The sequence below is a fragment of the Pristiophorus japonicus genome, chromosome Y (assembly GCF_044704955.1).
Source record: "Pristiophorus japonicus isolate sPriJap1 chromosome Y, sPriJap1.hap1, whole genome shotgun sequence".
NCBI lineage: Eukaryota > Metazoa > Chordata > Chondrichthyes > Pristiophoridae > Pristiophorus > Pristiophorus japonicus.
Genome location: NC_092011.1, coordinates 20,399,433 through 20,415,672, shown reverse-complemented (window position 1 = coordinate 20,415,672; position 16,240 = coordinate 20,399,433). Strand labels below are relative to the sequence as shown.

General features: G+C 52.7%; 1 protein-coding gene across 1 annotated transcript in view; it reads left to right on the top strand.

The window, feature by feature from the left end:
* The first annotated feature begins 14,370 nt into the window (after positions 1 to 14,370).
* The window catches only part of LOC139241112 (hormone-sensitive lipase-like), a 122,612-nt gene continuing 120,742 nt past the window's right edge, over positions 14,371 to 16,240 (top strand). Inside the window, exons 1-2 of the mRNA XM_070869804.1 lie at positions 14,371 to 14,443; positions 15,397 to 15,582. Coding sequence (XP_070725905.1) covers positions 15,469 to 15,582 — 114 coding nt within the window. The 5' untranslated portion in view covers positions 14,371 to 14,443; positions 15,397 to 15,468. The remainder of the gene's footprint in view (positions 14,444 to 15,396; positions 15,583 to 16,240) is intronic.

Below are 16,240 nucleotides of genomic sequence, written 5' to 3'. Positions count from 1 at the left end.
GGTAGCCCCCTCAGTGATGGCTAGTGGGAGCCTGCTGAGTGCATCGGCGCAGTTTTCGGTGTCCGGTCTGTGCCAAATTGTATAGTCATAGGCGGCTAACGTGAGTGCCCACCTCTGTATGTGGGCCGATGCGTTTGTATTTATGGCCTTGTTGTCGGCCAAAAGGGACGTTAGGGGTTTGTGATCTGTCTCCAGCTCAAATTTCCTGCCAAACAGGTACTGGTGCATTTTCTTTACAGCATATACACATGCGAGCGCCTCCTTTTCTACCATCTCATAACCCCTTTCTGCCTGGGACAGACTCCTGGAGGCATAAGCTACTGGCTGTAACTGACCCTTGGCATTGACATGCTGCAACACACACCCGACACCATAGGACGACGCATTGCACGTTAACACACGTTTCTTACATGGGTCGTATAGTGTTAACAGAGTGTTGGAACATAACAAATTGCATGCTCTATTAAAAGCCCTTTCATGACTGTCCCCCCAGACCCATTCGCAACCTTTGTGTAGGAGCACGTGTAGCGGCTCTAGCAGCATGCTCAATTTGGGAAGAAAGTTACCAAAATAGTTCAGGAGCCCCAGGAACGAATGCAGCTCCGTCATGTTACGGGGTCTGGGTGCTCTCTGGATCGCTTCCGTCTTGGATGCAGAAGGGCTGATCCCATCTGCTGCTACCCTCATCCCCAGGAATTCTACCTCTGGAGCTAGGAAGACGCACTTCACCTTTTTCATTCGCAGCCCTACCCGGTCCAGTCTGCATAGCACCTCCTCCAGGTTGTGGAGGTGTTCTTCAGTATCGTAACCCGTGATGAGGATGTCGTCCTGAAAAACCACCGTCCCTGGAATCGACTTGAGGAGACTTTCCATATTTCGTTGGAAGATCGCGGCGGCCGAGCGAATCCCGAACGGACATCTGTTGTACTCAAACAACCCCTTGTGTGTCGTGATGGTGGTCAGCTTCTTCGACTCACTCGCCAGCTCCTGGGTCATGTAAGCTGAGGTCAGGTCCAATTTTGAAAAAGGTTTGCCACCGGATAGCGTCGCAAAGAGGTCCTCCGCTCTCAGTAGCGGGTACTGGTCTTGGAGTGACACCCGATTGATGGTGGCCTTGTAATCACCACATATCCTGACCGACCCATCCGTCTTGAGCACCGGCACGATCGGGCTCGCCCAGTCACTGAATTCGACTGGCGAGATGATGCCTTCCCTCAGCAGGCGGTCCAATTCGCCTTCTATCTTTTCCCGCATCACGTACAGCACCGCTCTGGCCTTGTGGTGTACTGGCCTAGCGTCCGGGTTTATGTGAATCACTACCTTGGCCCCCATGAAAGTGCCGATGCCGGGTTGAAATAATGAGTCAAATTTGTCTAGGATCTGTGAGCAAGATACTCGCTCCACAGAGGAAATTGCATTGACATCGCCCCATTTCCAGTTCATGACAGCAAGCCAACTCCTCCCCAGTAGTGCGGGACTGTCCCCTGGGACAATCTAGAGTGGCAACCTGTTCTCCGAATCTTTGTGGGTCACGACTACCGTGGCGCTGCCTAGCACCGGAATGATCTGCTTTGTGTAAGTTCGTAGCTGTGCATCAATTGGCGATAATTTTGGCCTCCTGGCCTTGGATGCCCACAACTTTTCGAACTGTTTGATACCCATCAGGGACTGGCTGGCCCCCGTGTCTAGCTCCATTGATACTGGGATGCCATTGAGGAGCACTTTCATCATTATCGGTGGCGTCCTGGTGCATGAACTGTATACGTGCTCCACATGAACTCGCTGAACTTCAGCTTCCAGTGATTTCCTCCAGCGTTCACTTCTGCAATTTCTGCAGGTATTTTGCTCATCTCTGCAAACTCCGGCTGAGTGTGTGCCTCCACGCCTCCAACATGAGCTGTTGTTTGAAACAAAAGGTCCCTTGCCAGTCGATCGTCCCTGACTGCCCCTGTGACTGTCCTTGAATGCACCATTAACAGGTGTTGATGGCCCCATTACTGGCCGCATTGTCCCTTGCAATGGCGTGAATCGCTGTTCAGCTTGCCATTGTCTCTGTCGAACTCCCCCTCTGGATTTGACTACATGTTGGGGCATGCCTGACTGCCCTTGTCTGCCTGGAGAACTGTGTGCTGCTTTAACAATGTTGAATCTCTGTCCCAACCATTCCTTAACACAGTACCTCTCGTCTGTTCTGCTAGTGGCCATGCTCGCGTGGTTTAAATCCCAGTTTCTTGTCGCCATTGACACGTCCTTACTACACAGTATAAATGCACACGAGGCCCATGCTTGAGAGAAGGTCAGTCTGTGACCTGTCCTTTATTCCTTAGCACTCAAATCATGAAGATGGGTGGAGCTTCCCCTTTTATACCTGATGGTCCAGGTTAGGAGTGTCTCCCACCTCGTGGTCATTGTTCTCACAGTGTACAACTTAGGTCAGATTATACATGGGTTACAATGCTGGTTGAATACATGACAGTAGCCACCTCAAGTTGTTGGAGAAATATCACCAACGATGTCTCCGCAAGATCCTACAAATCCCGTAGGAGGACAGACGCACCAACATCAGCGTCCTCATCAGGCCAACATCCCCAGCATTGAAGCACTGACCACACTTGACCAGCTCCGCTGGGCAGGTCACATTGTCCGCATGCCAGACACGAGACTCCCAAAGCAAGTGCTCTACTCGAAGCTCCTTCACGGCAAACGAGCCAAAGGTGGGCAGAGGAAACGTTACAGGGACACCCTCAAAGCCTTCCTGATAAAGTGCAACATCTCCACTGACACCCGGGAGTCCCTGACCAAAGACCGTCCTAAGTGGAGGAAGTGCATCCAAGAGGGCGCTGAGCACCTCGCGTCTCAACGCCGAGAGCATGCAGAAATCAAGCGCAGGCAGCGGAAAGAGCGTGCGGCAAACCTGTCCCACCCTCCCCTTCCCTCAACAAATATCTGTCCCACCTGTGACAGAGTCTGTGGCTCTCGTATTGGACTGTTCAGCCACCAAAGAATTCACTTCAGGAGTGGAAGCAAGTCTTTCTCGATTCCGAGGGACTGCCTGTGATGATGATGTGTGTGTGTTTCTATCTGTGTGTGTGTATGTCTATCTGTGTGTGTGTCTGTCTGTGTGTTTGTGTATGTGTATGTCTATCTACGTCTGTGTGTGTGTGTGTTTGCTGTGTGTGTGTGCAGTGTGTGTTTGCTGTGTGCTGTTTCCATTGGTGTGTGTTTATCTGTGTGTGTGTGTTTGCTGTCTGTGTGTGTTTGTGTCTGTGTATTTGCGTGTGTGTTTGCTGTGTGTGTTTGCTGTGTATGTATGTGTGCGTGTGTGTTTGCTGTGTGTGTTTGCTCTGTGTGTGTTTGCTGTGTGTGTGTGCGTGTGTTTGCTGTCTGTATGTATTTGCTGTCTGCGTGTGTTTGCTGTGTGAGTATGTGTGTGCGTGAGTGTGTGTGTGCGTGTGTGTTTGCTGTGTGTGTGTGTGTTTGCTGTGTGTATGCGTGTGTGTTTGCTGTGTGTGTGTGTGTGTTTGCTGTGTGTATGCGTGTGTGTTTGCTGTGTGTGCTGTGTGTGTGTGTATGCGTGTGTGTTTGCTGTGTGTGCTTGTGTTTGCTGTCTGTATGTGTTTGCTGTTTGCGTGTGTGTTTGCTGTCTGTGTGAGTGTGTGTGTTTGCTGTATGTGCGTGTGAGTGTGTGTTTGCTGTCTGTGTGTGTTTGCTGTCTGTGTGTGTGTCTGTGTGCATGTGTGTGAGTGTGTGTGTGCGTGTTTGCTGTCTGTGTGTGTGTTTGTGTGTGTGTGTTTGCTGTCTTGCTGTCTGTGTGTGTTTGCTCTCTGTGTCTGTGTGTTTGTGTGTGTGTGTTTGCTGTCTGTGTGTGTTTGCTGTGTGTGTGTTTGTTGTCTGTGTGTGTGTGTGTGTGTTTGCTGTCTGTGTGTGTGTTTGCTGTCTGTGTGCGTGTGAGTGTGTTTGCTGTCTGTGTGTGTGTGTGTGTTTGCTGTCTGTGTGAGTGTGTGTGTGTGTGTGTGTATGTGTGTGTGTGTGTTTGCTGTCTGTGTGAGTGTGTGTGTGTGTGTGTGTATGTGTGAGTGTGTGTGTGTGTGTGTGTATGTGTGAGTGTGTGTGTGTGTGTGTATGTGTGTGTGTGTGTGTGTTTGCTGTCTGTGTGAGTGTGTGTGTGTGTGTGTGTATGTGTGTGTGTGTGTTTGCTGTCTGTGTGAGTGTGTGTGTGTGTGTGTATGTGTGAGTGTGTGTGTGTGTGTGTGTATGTGTGAGTGTGTGTGTGTGTGTGTATGTGTGTGTGTGTGTGTGTTTGCTGTCTGTGTGTGTTTGCTGTGTTTCTATCTCCATTTATGTGCGAGTGTGTTTTTGGTTCTTGTTATTAAAGAGACAAACTCCAGTGGTCAAACTGTGGCTGAATACCAAAAGCCCGCCAGTATCGATTGATAAACCCGCTGCGGTGCTCAAACACTCCCTTACAGTCTGAAAACACAACGCCCACAGGAGGTTCCCTGGACCTGGGTGTCTGGCCTGTTTACCAGCCCCCTCTATCCTGCATCCACAGGCCTGCCAAGCACAGCCTGCTCCGGACCTGACCAGCACGCTAGCTTCTGGCTGCTCCATTTCATCGCTCGGAGGGCAGGCTTGGAGCTCCAGTAGCTGAAAGCGGATAATTCAGGGACATCATTTATTGTGTGCCTGCTGGACCCCACAGCAATAGGAACTCGCTCCCTCTGGGCTCCTGGTCCCCATAGTGATAGGAACTCTCTCCCTCTGGGCCACTGACTTCCTCCTTCTGATGACTTTCTGGTGACCCCTTTGGGAAAGTGCGGGAAGGTGACCGTGATGGCCTCCATTGTCAAATAGCCTGTGGATGCTCATAGTCTGGGCTGAGGTATGGAGCATGGGTACTTGAGCAGAGGAAGGAGGATTCTTCCGAGTTCATTTTTGAAATCATCCAATGGAACAGTGTACATGATCTAACCCTGTGCTGTACCTGCCCTGGGAGTGTTTGATGGGACAGTGTAGAGGGAGCTTTACTCTGTATCTAACCCCCTGTACCTGCCCTGGGAGTGTTTGATGGGACAGTGTAAAGGGAGCTTTACTCTGTATCTAACCCCCTGTACCTGCCCTAGGAGTGTTTGATGGGACAGTGTAGAGGGAGCTTTACTCTGTATCTAATCCCCTGTACCTGCCCTGGGAGTGTTTGATGGGACAGTGTAGAGGGAGCTTTACTCTGTATCTAACCCGTGCTGTACCTGCCCTGGGAGTGTTTGATGGGACAGTGTAGAGGGAGCTTTACTCTGTATCTAACCCGTGCTGTACCTGCCCTGGGAGTGTTTGATGGGACAGTGTAGAGGGAGCTTTACTCTGTATCTAACCCCGTGCTGTACCTACCCTGGGAGTGTTTGATGGGACAGTGTAGAGGGAGCTTTACTCTGTATCTAACCCCATGTACCTGCCCTGGGAGTGTTTGATGGGACAGTGTAGAGGGAGCTTTACTCTATATCTAACTCCCTGTACCTGCCCTGGGAGTGTTTGATGGGACAGTGTAGAGGGAGCTTTACTCTGTATCTAACCCGTGCTGTACCTACCCTGGGAGTGTTTGATGGGACAGTGTAGAGGGAGCTTTACTCTGTATCTAACCCGTGCTGTACCTGCCCTGGGAGTGTTTGATGGGACAGTGTAGAGGGAGCTTTACTCTGTATCTAACCCCGTGCTGTACCTGCCCTGGGAGTGTTTGATGGGACAGTGTAGAGGGAGCTTTACTCTGTATCTAACCCCGTGCTGTACCTGCCCTGGGAGTGTTTGATGGGACAGTGTAGAGGGAGCTTTACTCTGTATCTAACCCCCTGTACCTGCCCTGGGAGTGTTTGATGGGACAGTGTAGAGGGAGCTTTACTCTGTATCTAACCCCCTGTACTTGCCCTGGGAGTGTTTGATGAGACAGTGTAGAGAGAGCTTTACTCTGTATCTAACCTGTGCTGTACCTGCCCTGGGAGTGTTTGATGGGACAGTGTAGAGGGAGCTTTACTCTGTATCTAACCCGTGCTGTACCTGCCATGGGAGTGTTTGATAGGACAGTGTAGAGGGAGCTTTACTCTGTATCTAACCCGTGCTGTACCTGCCCTGGGAGTGTTTGATGGGACAGTGTAGAGGGAGCTTTACTCTGTATCTAACCCGTGCTGTACCTGCCCTGGGAGTGTTTGATGGGACAGTGTAGAGGGAGCTTTACTCTGTATCTAACCCGTGCTGTACCTGCCCTGGGAGTGTTTGATGGGACAGTGTAGAGGGAGCTTTACTCTATCTAACCCGTGCTGTACCTGCCCTGGGACTGTTTGATGGGACAGTGTAGAGGGAGCTTTACTCTGTATCTAACCCGTGCTGTACCTGCCCTGGGAGTGTTTGATGGGACAGTGTAGAGGGAGCTTTACTCTATCTAACCCGTGCTGTACCTGCCCTGGGACTGTTTGATGGGACAGTGTAGAGGGAGCTTTACTCTGTATCTAACCCCGTGCTGTACCTGCCCTGGGAGTGTTTGATGGGACAGTGTAGAGGGAGCTTTACTCTGTATCTAACCCCGTGCTGTACCTGCCCTGGGAGTGTTTGATGGGACAGTGTAGAGGGAGCTTTACTCTGTATCTAACCCCGTGCTGTACCTGCCCTGGGAGTGTTTGATGGGACAGTGTAGAGGGAGCTTTACTCTCTATCTAACCCCGTGCTGTACCTGCCCTGGGAGTGTTTGATGGGACAGTGTAGAGGGAGCTTTACTCTATCTAACCCGTGCTGTACCTGCCCTGGGAGTATGTGATAGGACAGTGTGGAGGGAGCTTTACTCTGTATCTAACCCCTTGTACCTGTCCTGGGAGTGTGTGATGGGACAGTGTAGAGGGAGCTTTACTCTGTATGTAACACATCCTAGGAGTGTTTGATGAAACAGTTTCACTCCCAACCCAAAGTTCATGCGATGTATTTGAATAAAATGGAGAGGGAGCTTTGGCAAGGAGTGCAGAGTAACATTGAAACGCTTTGTTTCTGTTTTAACCTCATGCCTTCACTAGTGGAAGCAAGTAGCTTACCACAGTACGGTGAGTACGTCTCCTTTATTTCTATCAAAATAAATGCTTTGATGCTGTGACACAGTGTAAGCCAATACTTAAATCAGGAGGAAAGCCTGGGGGAGTTCTACTATAAAATACAGCCCCCCTCCTAGTCAGAAGGTCGTGGGTTCAAGTCCCTCTCAAGGGACCTGAGCCCATAATGTAGGCTGACACTCCCAGTGAAGTGCGGAGGGAGCGCTGCGTTGCTGGGAATGCTAGCCTTTGGATAAGACGTGGGTGTTTCCCCAGTTCTACATGGGCTGGGGGGGGGGAACCTTGGCCCGAGACACACACTCCCCACTGACTCCGTCCACCTCCGCAGCTTCTCTCCCACTGAGCCAGGCTGTTTGGTAATCTTCAACTGGCAATTGAGGCTGACCCGCGCTTTAAACTGCTTGCTTCCATCTCCGCCACGATTGTGGAAGGTAACCACTCGGAGCACGGGTGCTCTGTGATATGAGAAATCTTTAATACAAGCATGGAGGGGAGAGCCTTTCACCGCAGCGAAGACTCTCAAAATTCCAATAGTGTGCTCACTCAATTATCCACGATCAGGAGGAAGTAAAACTCCACAGTTGACAAAGACAAGCCCATATAAGGGTGACAGCTCCTTGACCATTGACTAACGCTCACGCAAACTTAAACAAACATTTGCCACACCTCCACCACAATCCCTCACCGCTATTCCGCTACAAAAACACTCGCCGCACCTCCGCCACGATCTCCCTCCGCACCAAACATTCGCCGAACCTCCGTCACGCTCACCCACCAAATCTCAGCCATGATCCCTCATCGCTCCTCCGCCCCGATCACTCGTCGCAAATCCGTGGCGGAGGTACGGCGAATTCGGGTACTGGGCCCAGAAGAGCCGAGGGCCCAGGGGCAGCACGGGCCAGCCCACAGTGGGATATGTGTGTGCGCACTGGGTCCGTGCAGCAGAGCAGGTCTCCAGTCGTCCTGGCTAACCCTTGCCACTGGATAAAGTCCTAGCTTTGTTGAGCCCGTGTGGTGGCTGGTGTGCAATGGTCACCACACGTTAAAAAAATCCACACACAGGCATCTTCCACCCCCTCAATTGGAGTTCAGGACGAGAACATCGGGTCCTTCATTGAAACATCTGTGAACTCTTGTGGAAGCAAGTCATCCTCGTTCAAGGCACATGAAATTTAAACAGGTGTCTCTTATTATCTCGATTGTGTCGGCCTCAAGGTATTTATGGTCGCCTTTCTTTCCCCTTATCTCTACCCAATCTTTAATTGTCCCTTGTTTCAGGATTTTAGAAACCTGTTTATGTCTTACCTTCTGAAGTCCGTGGTTTTAACGTTTTTAGCTTACATATGGCCCAGCTTCCCATCACGCCTTGCGGTTACAATGGCTTATTACTGACGTGGCCACTGACATCTTTAAAAGATCATACTGACTTACACGTGATGGAATAATACTTGATACTCATCACATTAAACATCACCAGGTCGCCACATCAGTCACATTCCCCAATCTCCTCCCGAACCCTTCAGACACTCAAACCTTTGCATGTTGGGGGAAAATGAGGAGATTTATTTTTTACACAGTGAATTGTTGTGATCTAGAACGCGCTGCCTGAAAGGGCGGTGGGAGCAGATTCAATAGCAACTTTCAAAAGGGAATTGGATAAATAATTGACAAAGAGAAGTGTGCCGGGCTGTGGGGAAAGAGCAGGGGGGAGTGGGACTGATTGGATCGTTCTGTCACAGAGCCGGCACAGTCTCGATAGGCCGAATGGCCTCCTTCTGTGCTGTATGATTCAATGTGCCCATGTCACCTCCAGACAAGACTATGCCATCCCTCTGCTTTCCAGCCTCCTCCCACCCTGAACTCCTAACTCCTCTAAAACTCTGCCACACACTAGCTGTCCTGAGCTAAACCCAACTCGCCCATCACCCCACCCTGACTGAGCCGCACCAGCACTCCATCACCCGCAGATTCAATTCAGAACTGTTCTGCTCAGCCGTCAGCTCCGACATAGTCGCTCGCTTTCTGCAACCTCCTCTGCATCTCCCTCTCCACCTTTAACAACCTCCTCTCACCTTCCCTGCCTCTGCATCTCCCTCTCCACCTTTAACAACCTCCTCTCACCTTCCCTGCCTCTGCATCTCCCTCTCCACCTTTAACAACCTCCTGTCACCTTCCCTGCCTCTGCATCTCCCTCTCCACCTTTAACAACCTCCTCTCACCTTCCCTGCCTCTGCATCTCCCTCTCCACCTTTAACAACCTCCTCTCACCTTCCCTGCCTCTGTATCTCCCTCTCCACCTTTAACAACCCCCTCGGAGCCCAGCGCTTCCATCCACCCCCACTCACGCTCATCTCTTCCTCCTTTTCTCACTGGCCATCTTCATTGTGCTTCTCTCAAATTGCCGTCAAACTGTTTGTGTTAGAAACACTGTATACGTGCAGGTTGTTACTGGGAACACAGGAAGAGGAGGAGGCCATTCAACCCCTCAAGCCTGTTCCGCCATTCGGTTACATCCACCTGCAGTTACCTGGTTTCTCTCTCCCACCCTTCATAAATAATGGAGTGACATTTGCAATCAAATTCCTGAATCTAGAGAGTTCTGGCCTCTACAGTTTATTTGTCAACTACTTTTAATACCCTGGCGTGTAAACCATCAGGTCCTGGCGATTTGTCTATCATAACTTCCATTATTTTCTCCATCACCATTTTTCTAAACATGAAATTCCGCTTCTTGCTTTATTTTGGTCCCCTTGCACCAATGGTGTTTTGCCCTCCATTGTGAAATCGGATGCAAAGTTCTCATTTAACAAGTCCGCCAGTTCCTTATTGTGGACAGAATCATAGAACAGTAGGAGGCCGTTCGGCCCGTCGAGTCTGCGCCGGCTCCTTCGAAGAGCAATCCAGTTAGTCCCCCTCCCCCGCTCTTTCCCCGTACCCCTGCAACTTTTTCTCCTTCAAGCATTTATCGGATTCCCTTGTGAAGTCGACGATTGACTCTGTATCCCCCCACCCTATCAGCACATTCCAAATCCCAACCACTCGCTGCGTAAAAAGGGTTTTCCTCGTGTTGCCTGAGGTTCATTGTAAAGCACTCTGGGAAGTCTTCCTACACATCTCTGACATCTTCTTCATCTCTTCTCATCTTGCTGGTATCCTGCAGCATTGACAGCATCGACACATCGCAAAGACAAAAAAGTCCAAAATAGTGTTTTATGGTTATCATTTAAAAATCTTAATTTGCTTTATGGGATCATATGAACATCATATCTGCTATAACAGCTACACAACTGTAACGTCCCAAATCCGGAACGCCGAAAACCAGAATTGTCCGACAACCTGACATTTTGCGCACAGCTGATGGAGTCGTCCGGAATCATTGTCCCATAACCCCAAATCCGGCACGGATTTAGTCGAGGATTCCGGATTTCAGACGAGAAAATCAAGTCTGAAATCCGGAATCCTCGACCAAATCCGTGCCAGCTTTTGGGTTTTGCCGGATTTCGGAGCCCGGCACGGATTCGGTCCCGAAGATTCCGGATTTCGGACGTTGTACCTGTATATGGTTTTGTCTTCATTGATTGAAGCCAGCATATTATGGCAGTGGACGGGCTGAACATTAGGACATCCTGGGCGGTCTGCAATACAGTTGCTTAAAACATTGCTCAATCTGTAGCTGTAGAGAGTCGACTTGTATGGAGGTGAAAGCGAGAATAATGGAAAGGAGTGAAAGACGGTGAGGAGTAATGCACGAAATGAGGCGGATACAGTATGGATTACAGTATCATCTCCGCCTATCTTTAAGGGGCCCACATTTCACTCTTTCTCTTAATATGTTGATTAAAACCTTTACTGTTAGCCTTGATATCCCTTGCAGGTTTTTTCTGTTATCCTTTTTTGCACCTCTTAACGCTTTCTTTCTATCCCTCTGTTGCTTTTTATAGCTCTCCCAGTCCGCTGGATTTCCACTGCTCCTTGCTTTTGTGTAAGCCTTTTCGTTTCATTTGTTGCTTCATTTGTTGACCATGTTTTGCTTAACTCCACAAACAGAGCCTTTGGGGCCGAAATTCGGTCCCGCGGTGTTTGAGGCGGTGTCGGTGCCCGAGTGTTGATTTTACCGCCGGGCGTCAGGCACAGGCTCCAACTGGCAAATTCCGTTTTTACGCCCAAAGATGAGAGAGCAACGCTAAAAAATGGTGTTGCACACTCACCCTGGGGCGGGAGCTCAGGGGGCTGGCTGAATCTTGCATCAGGAGGCTGCCGCCATGCTAGAAAACAAAACGGGAAGGGAAAAACCCCTCAAACATCACACAAACTTCCCCACTGTTCCAACTCATGAAAACAAGATAAAAGAAATAACGAAAAAAAACACTGAGCTTGATCTCTGGGCGATTCCGCCTGAGCCCCGCGATGTTCCCTCCCACCTTTCCCAGGAAGTTCGGACGCCTTCCCGCGAGGCCTGCGCACAAACTGCGGATATCGTGGGAGCGGCGCCAAGAGGGCACTGCACGCTGGCCGACGTCACCACGCGGGCGGCGTGAGACCGCGCAGCGTTACCTCTGGGCCCCTCCGCGGCGTCCACGGCCAAACCTCTCCCGAGCCGTGGACGCCACACTCCACCGACGGGCCATTGCCACACGTTAGCCGGCCAGCACCGGTGATAACGGGCGGCGTTAGAAAGGGAACTGCGACCCCTTTGAACTTTCGGCGAACGTGCTGACTTTGTATTGCACTAAATACATTGAATGCCTCCCACTGTCTGTGAATCGAGCCATTTCTCATCCCTTCGAAGTCCGCCTTGCGCCTAAACCCTTGGGGCTCGAAATTCACGCATGTACCGTTTTACCGCTGGGTGTTGGGCACAGCCTCAGTCCTAAATTCAGATTGTACGCCCAACACCCAGAGAGCAGCGCTAAACAGCGGCACTGCACACTCCTCCTCGGGCGGGGGGGCTCAGGAGGCCCACTGAATTCCCCACGGGAGACTGCCGCTGTGCTGGAAACAAAACGAGAAGAAAATAAAAAGAACTAAAACGTCTCCGATCCACACACACACACACACACACACACACTTCCCCGCTCTTAAAACTAATGAAAACATGCCGAAATAAATAAAGAGGAAAAACTTGCCTTCCTTTCTGGGCGATTCCGCCCGAGATCCGATCTGTAACGGCAGCTTTTTCCTGGCTGTACGGCAGCCGTACAAAGCACATGTCGCGACAGACGTGCCAAAGAGGCGATGCACGCTGGAAAACCGCCTCTCCCGTCTCCCCCTCAAACTTAATACCACATTCGATTATACGGCGGTCACTCTTGGCAAGATGTTGCCTTACCGTCAGACTGTTAATGAATTATGGTCCGTTCCTCACTAAATCCCGTGCGGCCTGTTCCCTTGTGGGTTCCAAAACAAATCGTTCCAGAAAACCATCCCGAGTACACGCTAGAAATTCGTGAAAATTAACGTTTATTCTCGACGCTATATTTTTTTCTGCCTGCTTCGCTGATCTCGGCTACTATATCACTGCTGTCAGGAGGTCTGTTCACAACTCCCACCACAGACTTGCATCCTTCACTGTTCCTTAATTCCTTAATCCTCCTCCTCTTGCTGCTCCAGTGCAGCAAAACACACAGCAGTGTAACCAGAGTACTGGTGGACGGCTGCAAGTAATGGTGAACCATTGCACTATCTAATCATTGTGTGATTAGAGAGGTGTGATAATGTAATCGCAGGATCACATAATGGGGAAAGTGTTTCTGATGGCTGAGATACCCGCAGGTTCCTTATTCCAGTGTCGGCCAGTGGCCAGTGGGTAGCACTCTCTCGCCTCTGAGTCAGAAGATCGTGGGTTCGAGTCCCACTCCAGAGACCTGAACCCATAATGCAGTCCGATGCTCGCAGTGCCAGTACTGAGGGAGCGCTGCACCGTCGGAGGGGCAGTACTGAGGGAGCGCCGCACTGTCGGACGGGTAGTGCTGAGGGAGCGCCGCACTATCGGAGGGGCAGTGCTGAGGGAGTGCTGCGCTGTCGGAGGGGCAGTACTGAGGGATTGCCGCACTGTCTGAGGGGCAGTACTGAGGGAGTGCCGCACTGTCGGAAGGGCAGTGCTGAGGGAGTGCCGCACTGTCGGAGGGGCAGTACTGAGGGAGCGCCGCACTGTCGGAGGGGCAGTACTGAGGGAGTGCTGCACTGTCGGAGAGGCAGTACTGAGGGAGTGTTGCGCTGTCGGAGGGGCAGTACTGAGCGAGTGCTACTGTAGGAGGGGCAGTACTGAGGGAGTGCTGCACTGTCGGAGGGGCAGTACTGAGGGAGTGCCGCACTGTCGGAAGGGCAGTGCTGAGAGAGTGCCGCACTGTCGGAGGGGCAGTACTGAGGAAGTGCTGCACTGTCAGAGGGGCAGTACTGAGAGAGCACCGCACTGTCGGAGGGGCAGTACTGAGGGAGTGCTGCACTGTGGGAGGGGCAGTGCTGAGGGAGTGCCGCACTGTCGGAGGGGCAGTACTGAGGGAATGCTGCACTGTGGGAGGGGCAGTACTGAGGGAGTGCCGCACTGTGGGAGGGGCAGTACTGAGAGAGCGCCGCACTGTGGGAGGGGCAGTACTGAGGGAGTGCCGCACTGTGGGAGGGGCAGTGCTGAGGGAGTGCCGCAATGTCGGAGGGGCAGTACTGAGGAAGTGCTGCACTGTTGGAGGGGCAGTATTGAGGGAGCGCCGCACTGTCGGAGGGGCAGTACTGAGGGAGTGCTGTACTGTGGGAGGGGCAGTACTGAGGGAGTGCTGCACTGGCGGAGGGCAGTACTGAGAGAGCACTGCACTCTCGATGCCATCCTTCAGATGAGACGTTAAATCGAGGCCCCGTCTGCTCTCTTAGGCGGATGTAAACGATCCCATGGCCTCAATTCGAAGAAGAGTAGTGGAGTTTTTCCCGGTATCGTGGATCAATATTTATCCCTCAACCAACATCACTAAATACAGATGGTCATTATCACAGGGCTGTGTGTGGGAGCTTGCTGTGCGCATATAGGCTGCCGCGTTTCCCACATTACAACAGTGACCATGCTCCAAAAGGTCCTTCATTGGCCATGAAGCTCTTTTGGGCGTCTCTGGTGGTGAAAGGGGCTGTAGAAATGGGAGTTCTCACTGACGGCTGGGATATCAGGAGGCTCCTTATTGAAGTCCCTGGGATTCGCAGCTCAACTTGTTGCTTTGTTTCCTCCCTCAGGCGTTGCTGCCACCTCCATCTTCACCAGCGGGAAATACGCCATCGACCCCGAGCTTCGCGGCTCCGAGTTTGAGCGGCTTACCCAGAACCTGGACGTGCATTTCTGGAAGGCCTTCTGGAACATCACCGAAACCGAGGTGTTGGCAGTAAGTGCCCGCGCTCCCTGAAACCCATGGCCTGTTCTTCCCCCGGCAACCCAGGGCCCCTGCTCCCGGCAACCCAGAGCCCTGAGCTCCCCCGGAAACCCGGAGCCCCTCCCCCCAGAGACCCAGGACCCCTCCCCCAGCAGACCCAGGGCCCCTCCCCCCGGAGAACCAGGGCCCCTCCCCCGGCAGACCCAGGGCCCCTCCCCCCGGAGAACCAGGGCCCCTCCCCCAGCAGACCCAGGGCCCCTCCCCCCGGAGACACAGGGCCACTCCCCTGGCAGACCCAGGGCCCCTCCCCCAGCAGAACCAGGCACCCTTCCCCGGGAGACCCAGGGCCCCTCCCCTCGGAGACCCAGAGCCCCTTCCCCAGCAGAACCAGGGCCCCTCCCCCGGGAGACCCAGGGCCCCTACCCTCGGAGACCCACGGCCCCTCCCCCCCGGAGGCCCAGGGCCCCTCCCCCGGCAGACCCAGGGCCCCTCCGCTCGGAGACCCAGGGCCCCTCCCCCCGGAGACCCAGGGCCCCTCCCCCCGGAGACACAGGGCCTCTCCCCCGGGAGACCCAGGGCCCCTCCCCCCGGAGACCCAGGGCCCCTCCCCCGGGAGACCCAGTGCCCCTCCCCCGGGAGACCCAGGGCCCCTCCCCTCGGTGACCCAGGGCCCCTCCCCCCGGAGACCCAGGGCCCCTCCCCCGGAAGACCCAGGGCCCCTCCCCTCGGTGACCCGTGGCCCCTCCCCCCGGAGACCCAGAGAGTAAGATGATAAGGAAGGGATGGACGATACAGGATGGGAAGAGGTGATTAGAATGGGTCTTGTGTGGTGTATGAGCTGTATAAACCCGCTGGGCCGAGCAGCCTGTTTCTGTGCCGTAGATTCGATGTGATACCATTCTCGATTCCCCCCCTGTCCGCGCTGATGTTTCTCACCGTGTTCCTCCTGCCTTTCTCCCTGCCAGTCTCTGGTGACCCTGACGTCCACCACGGTGCGTGTGAACAAGACTCTCTCCGTCCCACCCACCTGCTTTGAGATGCCCCTGCTGGCCGACCCCAACCTGTCAGTAGTCATCACGCCTCCAGTGGCTCACTCCGGCCCCGGACCCGTGCAGATAAGGCTCATCTCCTACGAGCTGCGAGACGGACAGGTAATGGAATGATGTCCCGAGGTAGACCGTGATCTCCCACCATGTTGTAAGACATTGTATGTTGGAACACTGTGTGAAGGGAATGCGTGCTGTCCGTGTTGTATGTTGGAGCACTGTGTGAAGGGAGCGTGTGCTCTGTGTGTTTTATGTTGGAGCACTGTGTGAAGGGAGCGCGTGCTCTGTATGTTGGAGCACCGAGTGAAGGGAGCATGTGCCGTCCATGTTGTATGTTGGAGCCAAATGTGAAGGGAACGTGTGCTGTTCATGTTGTATGTTAGAGCACTGTGTGAAGGGAGCGTGTGCTCTGCGTGTTGTATGTTGGAGCACCGTGTGAAGGGAGCGTGTACTCTGTTGTATGTTGGAGCACCAGGTGAAGGGAGCATGTGCTGTCTGTGTTGTATGTTGGAGCACTGAAGGGAGCGTGTGCTGTCCATGTTGTATGTTGTAGCACTGTGTGAAGGGAGCATGTGCTGTCCGTGTTGTATGTTGGAGCACTGTGTGAAGGGAACATGTGCTGTCCATGTTGTATGTTGGAGCACCGTGTGAAGGGAGCATGTGCTGTTTGTGTTGTATGTTGGAGCAGCGTGTGAAGGAACATGTGCTCTACATGTTGTATGTTGGAGCACTTTGTGAAGGGAGTGTGTGCTGTCCGTGTTCT